General features: G+C 33.6%; 1 protein-coding gene across 4 annotated transcripts; it reads right to left on the bottom strand.

Moving 5' to 3' along the window:
- Positions 1–6: 6 nt before the first annotated feature.
- Positions 7–7,895, bottom strand: LOC118739382 (phosphatidylserine synthase 1-like). Of its 4 annotated transcripts, XR_004993010.1 has the most exons (8): positions 7,013–7,895; positions 3,292–3,550; positions 2,779–3,231; positions 2,597–2,709; positions 2,296–2,506; positions 2,111–2,207; positions 1,232–1,674; positions 611–628 (listed from the first exon to the last, which is right to left on the bottom strand). XR_004993010.1 is itself a non-coding variant. In XM_036470663.1 (7 exons), exons 1-7 carry the CDS (start codon positions 7,339–7,341, stop codon positions 576–578), a joined length of 1,515 nt encoding a protein of 504 aa, XP_036326556.1. In that variant the 5' UTR covers positions 7,342–7,894; the 3' UTR covers positions 7–575. The 4 variants fall into 4 exon arrangements, 3 of the variants coding, with proteins under 3 accessions (XP_036326556.1, XP_036326554.1, XP_036326555.1); XM_036470663.1 differs by lacking the exon at positions 1,232–1,674 and having other exon boundaries at positions 7–628; positions 7,013–7,894; XM_036470661.1 differs by lacking the exon at positions 611–628 and having other exon boundaries at positions 1,041–1,674.
- Between the last annotated feature and the right edge of the window lie 301 nt (positions 7,896–8,196).

The raw sequence follows: 8,196 nt of genomic DNA, 5'->3' as shown, positions 1-8,196 counted from the left end.
AAGCCCTCTTATATCTTAATTTATACATTATTCAATAACTTTTACAGATTTTTTGGTTTTTGATTTCATTTTTTGTTTATTTTTTTTTACATTTTATGTTACATTTAATGAATTTTTTAAATTTAGCTCTTAATTGGATCTCCACGTTAATTTTACAATTATTTTAAGTTTTTATTCTTTACGCCGTCATCTAAGGTTTCGATCTACAAGTTTTTATGCATACACTTTTTTGTCGTTTTTGCGTTTTTTTTTTAATTACAATTAATCTACTCAGTACACTCATTATATGCATATTCTCATACATACATTAGTATAACTAAACTATATATTATTGCTATATAGTGTTGGTAATATAAAATGAAGTAGCGTACAGATTTAATTTTTAAGATGCTCGCATTTTAAGTTTTTGACAAAGATAGTGTTAGAATTTCGCTGATGTTATATATTCTCTTTTTTATTGGCATTTATTTATCGATGCGGGAATAAATAGTCGGAGGTTATGATTTGGTTAGTTGCCTATGATTCCTAATTTTTTCCTCTTTTTTCTGTTTTTGTTTAAATTTTACTTTTGAATTTTATTCAATTTTTTGTATGTTGCGCTTTGGAGATTTTTTTGGTGATTGCTTGCCTAGAAAAAGAAAAGTTAAATGAATTATAAATTAAAAGAAAGTAATACAAAAAGAATTTGTAACGAAATTAGTAATTTAAAAAAAAAATTTGTTTTCAATATGTATATTTTTTATGACGTGAGCATCAAAATAAATTCAAAAATGGTTTTAATGCGGTGCTCAAAAAAAATCTAAACCAGCGTTGTTCTCGTTATTTTTTTTCTGTTAATATTTGGTGCGCGAAGCTCTTGTAACAGCATAAAATATTTCTGAAAATTATAGCCGTAAAAGCTCTGACTGACTCGTTTAATAGCACGGCAAACATAAATTTTTGAGATTTTTATTAAATTTTTCAAATAGTTTCAAATTATAATTCAAAAATTAATAGTTTTAATTCCAAAAATTAGTATTAATATTTTGTTTATTTTATTATATTACAATTTTCACTTGATTCGGAAATGGGTTGAAAAGCTTAAAATCCCCCAAATCTTTTCGAACTTCCCAGAATTTGTGAGAGGACCACTTTAGTTTCGAGAATTCCAGTAAGTCGAATTTAAAGTGATCAGCAAATTGTGAATTCTTCGGGCAACATATGGAGCTTTAATAGTTTTTGAAAACCTTACCGATAAGCGCATACGAGATTTTCAATCCTGCACGGAAAGCTATTTGTTGTGAACCAGCGCTTGCAACTCTCACTCCAGAGATCCGAGGTTTGAATCTTTCATTTCCATAAACAGGAAAAACTAAGAAATTGGAAACGCAGAGTATATCTCATACAAAAGTTGACCGTTGAGTACAAAATTAGAGATTTGTAAAAGCAAAATTTGGCTCAACAAAAAGTATTTTTAACAACCAAAAAACAATTTTAAAATTTAATTATGAAAATAAAGCATTAGGAAATCCTAGCAAGCTAAATAAGCCTTAACATGCTAAATAATCAATTCTCAAACGATTTTTATTTTAATGTCTTCTAGTGTATCATCACATAGTGTTCTATCGGAGCGTTCTCTGAAAACATTTTTTAGTTTTAATGCGAGCGATTGCGGATGTAAGAAGTGATTGTAGTCTATACGGAGACACGAACGACACAAAGTAGCGACGAATTGAGGAGAAAAGAGAGAAGTTTAAAATGTTAAAACACACCGAAAAATGTGCACAAGAGAAAATGTAGGAGTGAGTGAAGTGCAATATAAAATAATGGGATGGAGAGGGGTTTGGGCAAAAAAAAATATATACTATATAAATGGTTTGAAAGGGAAAATCATATTGGCTAGTTTCGAAGGAGTTAAATAACTGTCCATCATCCATATGGAAAACGCAAGAATGTAGTAGGGTTAACCAATAGATCGCTAAAATAAAATACTTATACAGTGTAAATGAAAGCTAGAGCAGCATAGGTGGTACAAATTTTAAACAAAGAAACATAGAGCTTAAATAACTCACAGAAGCATTAAACAAAAACTTTCTCTGTGCACACTTAAAAACATTTTCTGCCAACTTACCCTTCACTACGCCTTTTCGCGCAGAATCACTGTCTTTTTGTGCGCCACCCTTTTTGCTGGGCGATTCCGTTGACTTATTATACTTGTTCTGTGCGCGCTAAAGAAAAATGAAAAGCGAAGCATATAAACAAATAGAATTTAACATATACTATATGCGCGATCCCTTTAAGGTACGCCAAACCAACCTGCCACAGCATGCAACCATAAACAAAGGCCACTGATACAATGACCTGCATGATTAACCACAAAATAATATTTATGGCTTGTGTACGTTCGAAAAGCTCTTTGCCATTCTTTAGGCAAAGTATTGCTTCTGAGACCATAATAGCGCCGTACACCCAACATTGAGTGCCAACACGTTTGCAACGAGTATCCGTCACGTAAGTGTAGTATTGCCTAAATGCGATGAAAATGGTAGAAAGTGAAAAATTAAATGCAAAACATTAAAGAATTTACACACAAAACCAACAAGCAATAATCGCCTACCTCACTGAGGGCGCTACAAAGAGGCCAATGAAAACGAGACGGCCAATGACGAGATAATGATCTGGAGGCATTTCAAAAATATGCTTGATGAAGAAAGTATTGAGTTCCGTCACCTGTTAATTAAAGCAGTAATTATTAAAGGAACTAGAATCACGTTCGCAGTAGTCCACACAAAAACGCACCTGCCAAAATATAACCAATTGACAAACTGCCGCAAAACGCATCGCTGTTGACTTGGGATCCAGCCACCGTATAGATGTGAAGCTCTCCGGTGTGAATTGCAACACAACACGCTTAATTTTACCCGTCGTAGATGAAATATCCTTAATGCTCGCCCACTTATACTCGCGCATTTCGAGGGCTTTACAAATTTTCAAGCCTACCCAGATGCCCAAACCATTACATACGATTACATCCAAGATGAGCGCATCCCACCAACATTCAACGAAATTCGGTAGCAAATGCGCGAAAGTAATTTCAGTAATTTCCCACATCACAGATATAGCCCACAGAATACCAGCGTGTCGTATGAGTACGGCTTTGAAGGCCCATCCAAAAAAATGGCCCCAAGCGAATACATCGATTGAGCTTTTTATGCGCTCAAAGCTGAAATCAGAGCAATTGGAACCATATTCCTGGAAAACATATATACAGTGTTGAATATGAATATTTACTTATAAAAACCAAGTCCTCACCTTCTCCATGTCGATGTGAAAGTTTTGCAATTTCGGGTCCAGCCAATAGAGTATGTTCATTATAGTTTTGTAATTTTGAAACATGAGAAACTGTAGCATTAATAGATACAATACCGAGCAGCCGAATATTATACGCCATAGTGCTGGATGTGGGCGGGTAAATGGGCCATTCGGAAATGCCAACAATGAAATGATTAAGAAGAAGAACACAGCACACAATATGCCAGCCCAAATGTTATCCTCGATACTTGTTTCATTCCTGTAAAAAATTATGGAAAAGTTGGAAAATTTAATTTTATTGTGAATATAAGAAACATTATATTCGTAAATAATTGCAATAGATCTTGAAGGCAATTGTGCCACTAAAAATTATCAAAAAATCAACGGAATTTCGTAGGCACTTGAAATATGCACTTTAGAAGTAAAAACCGCACACCAAAAATTTTCTAAAAAGTTTGAACTTTAGGTAAAAATTTGTTGAATTTCTCAAATTTTTGTAAACCCGCAATTGGAGAGAAAACTCGGTCCGTTACATCCGAATATATCGTTTCTGAAATGCTGAACTCATGGGATACGGTCACGAATTTCACCGAGATCATCTGAATCTGAAATAACGCGAAAGTGGTTCCAGGGTAGGAGGATGGATTGTTTTAATGGTTACACCACGCACGTAGGAGTGACGGCCCAAAATCTCTTTGGGGAATTTGTATGCTGTTACAACAACAACAAAAACGGCTCCTATATGGTGCGAAGGCATTTTAAACCCTTTCCTCACCGCAAAAATATATATGTATATATAAAAAATAAATTAAAAAAAAAACTTGCCCTTTATTATACTAAAATTTATTGGGCTACCAAACTGCATACTCGAAAAAAAAAATCTATTAAAAAGTTGAAATTTTCATGAAAATTTGTTAAATTTTTCTAATCTCTGTATAAAGCCAGATCTATATGCTTTTGGTTAAAGCATGAACCATATTTAAAATCCTTGTAAATATTTAACATAAATCTGCGTGCCCTCCTTTCTGCATCACACTGTCACATACATGTTAACAAAAAATATCAGCAAAATCAATACGTGAATGGCGTGAGATGAGCTTATCACATTAGTATTTATAGTATGACGACATAATCACAAGCTCGGCGGGCACATACACTTGTTCCTATCTCTGTCGAGATTTCGTTTGGCTTCTGCTGCGGCCGGCTCGTAAACAAGAAAAAGATTTTGGTTTTTATTAAATAAATATGTAAATGTTGAGATTCTTAAGGAAACAATGAATATAAAAACCCCTATGGTTTTGGATACTATATTGTTTAATTTGCGGATTAGCTAATGTCCATTTTTCATATCATTATTGAAAAAACCCTCAGGGCAAATATATACATATAAATACATACATATGATTATTAATTATATTAAAAATAATAACCACGAATATATACATATGTACATAGTACTTAAATATGTACTAGCTAATGCTCCTTATTAAAAATTGGCGTTTAGCCAAAATTCTCTGAAAATAGTTTGGCATTAAATTACATAGAGTTTTAGATAATAGCAAAAAACAATACAGTAATTTTTAGATATAAGAGGCAACACTTCTTAGCTGCATTTAAAGATGCTGCTTCCAGTTGTTTACAGTTTGTTGATTGTTTGTTTTGGAGGTTAGCAACCTCTACAAAAATGGGCAATTTGTCACCTGAAACCCAAAAAGCAGGAGATCAGGGGTATGTATGTACATATGCACATATATGCATATGTATATAGTTTTTGTAATTAAAACCGGATGAAACAGTTTTCGCTTTCTAAAAAGGAAATATACAAAAAAACTTACGAACATACATACATACATATTTAGGTACATACATATGTGCATATGCAACTAGTTTCAACATAGTTTCATTTCACCTACATACATATGTTATAGATGTTAACGAATATATATATAACTTTGGTATCGGTATTCTAAATCGAGTTCTAAATCCGCAGTTTATGTGTGCACATGTACTAAGCACACATTAATTTTAAATACATATTGCCTTTTTCAGAGTGATGCATGAATATAACAAAATTTGATTGCATAACTATTAGCGAGGTCGCGTGAGGTTTTTGTACATTGACAATGTCCGTACTATATATGTTTTAAGGATCATTCAACGCGGAAATAAAGGTTTTAAGCAAATAGAATTGCTAACGGTAAAAAATTTATTTCAAGCACATTAATCCAATGTCAATTTAGCTGAATGTGATACACTGGCACTGGGCCAATCATCAATAACACAACGCGAAGCGAAAGCAAAAGTGGTGTGGAAGGTAAATAGCTAGCACGTGCGAGCAATAATTGAGATAAATAAAAACAAATATAAATATATTCTACTTATAATATAGATACATAGAAGATGCACAAGGAAAAATTAACAGCATTGCTTCTGTAAATAAAAAAATGCATTTACTATTTTTGCAAGTTTAATTTTATCCATCATATTTAATTCCAATATAAATCGTAACAGACAATCGTTTACTAAGCTTTCTGTTTAATCAATACTCAAATCTATTTTAGTCAACTGAAATAACGCTATTCTCTTTTGAATAAGTTATCGTAGTTTTTTTCACTTGAACTAGCTCTATTTTTATTTGCATAATTGATTCGCGTGATACAATGTTTCGAAACTTACGCATCCATTTGGGCATAAGGGAAGGGAATTGGTTTAGTTGATTGAGAGTTCGTCGTTGAAATTGTTGTTGCATGCCCTGTATTGATTTCGCCACACACTGCACTAGCGATTTACTTGACATGACAAATTCATCTTTTGGATTACTCAATATCCTTGATTTGCAACTTTTAATTTTCATAAAACATAAGTTGTCACTTTAAGTTGTTAACGGTTTTGATGCGTTACAAGTTAAAATAACCGACAGCCAGATTTTTAGACAAGTTAAATAATTTATAGTTGAATTTTGATTATTTTTTCGGAAGCACTTTTTGTTTTACTTGGATTTATTTAGCAATGTGATGATATTGAGAGAGAGAAGAGTTTGCACTGATTGAACTACATTCGCGCTGCTGACAGGCGTTGGACGGCAACGAATATGGTAAATATGTAAATACGAAATTTCGTTTTTGTTCAAAGTTTAACTTACTCCATTCGGCACTAGCTCATCGAAACAGTGGAACGAAGGTGTCCAAATGAAGGGGAATGTGCCAAGGGGATGTGTGCCAAAAATGTGGCCTGTATATGAAAATATATATACATATGTACACATTATGTACATATGTACGTGTAAATAAATAAATGCATGGTCTCCGTTTAAATGCTAAGAAATAAATCCAAGTGGAACTTTCGGGATCTCAGGATTTGAAGAGGAAATAACCCAAAACACTGTTTAAAACTCAATTTGTTCCTTTTAAGAAATGCTACCAAAAAAGCAGAGACAAGAAATGGAAATGGCAGCTGCGCATTAAGTCAAATATTGGCTGAAATTGGAGTGGATAGCGGCAAAAATGTAAGGGTTAACAAAGTTTAGTTTGCTTACGATTTTGTTTAAATTCTCACGAAATCTTTTTAAACACCTTATCGGCAGGATATGTGACACCAGTAATTAAAGTGTATATAACTATGCAAACATTAAAAATAAATTAAACATGCATACAATATTGTCTACATATGTACGTAGGATTTCAAAACATCTGTCATTCATGATTTTATCCTTAGAACTCACCTGACAAAAGCAAAGAACATCACAGAAAGTACAGAGATTGCGAACAATGTTATTGTATGCGGTTTATAGAAGAAATCAAGCGATATATCGTCCACGGGCCGTTCATTAACAATTACAAATGTCTCGGCAAACTCATCAAGTCCTTTATCCCTTGAAATGGACGATGAGCTTCGCTGCTTGGTGGGTGTGGTGGGCGCGCTGGCGGCGCCTGTTTTATTAGAGTTAGCATTGCTGTTGGTTTTAGCCCCTGTGTTTGCATCACCTTGAATTTCAGTACCACTATCATCAGGCGAGCTGTTGCCGCGTGAACCCCCTGCCCGTTTCTTCATAGCTTCGTTTTGGATAGGCACTGATAGTTTTGCTTCTTGGATTTTTTGTCTACTTTCTTTCAATTACATGTATATATGTATGTACTTTCTTGATTTCCATTCAATTATCACTGATTACCGCACCATTTAGCGGTAGTTGGTTGGAGTTGCGCAATGTGTGCCACTCGTTGCACGCAACGCTTGTTGTCACCCCACACGACTGAGTACCCCGCAAAAATTTGCTTTGGATCTGGCTAATTCGTACAAAGCCCCGTAGATACTTTCAAGGGTATAATGAAAATTCTGAATTTAAAAGTCACTGATGTCTTATCACGCACTGTATTGATTTGTTAATTTATAGCGATATAATGGACTGTAGACTTTGCGGGTTAATTGGAAAATGAGCATGTGTACCAATCAGACAAAACAAAGATTTCCGTGTCCACTTGCTGATTCTAAAATTTTGACAGCTGCGCTAAATAAACAACAAAAGCAAGGCGAATTTATAGAAGGTGGTGTTCAAGCTCCAGCCAACATTTAAAACAAGGCGAATTAATATAAATTAATTCGACGGTGAAAAATTTTTATTTAATATTGCCTGATTATAAATAGGCAAATATATGACCATCGAAAAAGAAAATTAAATTAAAAATGGCAACGTCTTGATTATAAAAAAGGCAATAAGATGAACATAGAAAGAGAAAATAAACCAAAAAATGGCGGCGTCTTGCGCTTATTTGCAAATAGTATCACTATTCAATACTTATTTGTGTGATTTAGGGCCTGTGCCAATTGATAGAAAAGTTCTATGGTGGAAAAACTTTTTACTATGGTGAGAAAATTTTACATTTCTGCTGTGCCAATTCGTAACTTTTT

Source organism: Rhagoletis pomonella, unplaced genomic scaffold (genome assembly GCF_013731165.1).
Source record: "Rhagoletis pomonella isolate Grant_MI unplaced genomic scaffold, Rhpom_1.0 Rhpom_scaffold_00005, whole genome shotgun sequence".
Classification (NCBI taxonomy): Eukaryota; Metazoa; Arthropoda; class Insecta; order Diptera; family Tephritidae; genus Rhagoletis; species Rhagoletis pomonella.
This window is presented reverse-complemented; position numbering and strand designations above follow the sequence as displayed.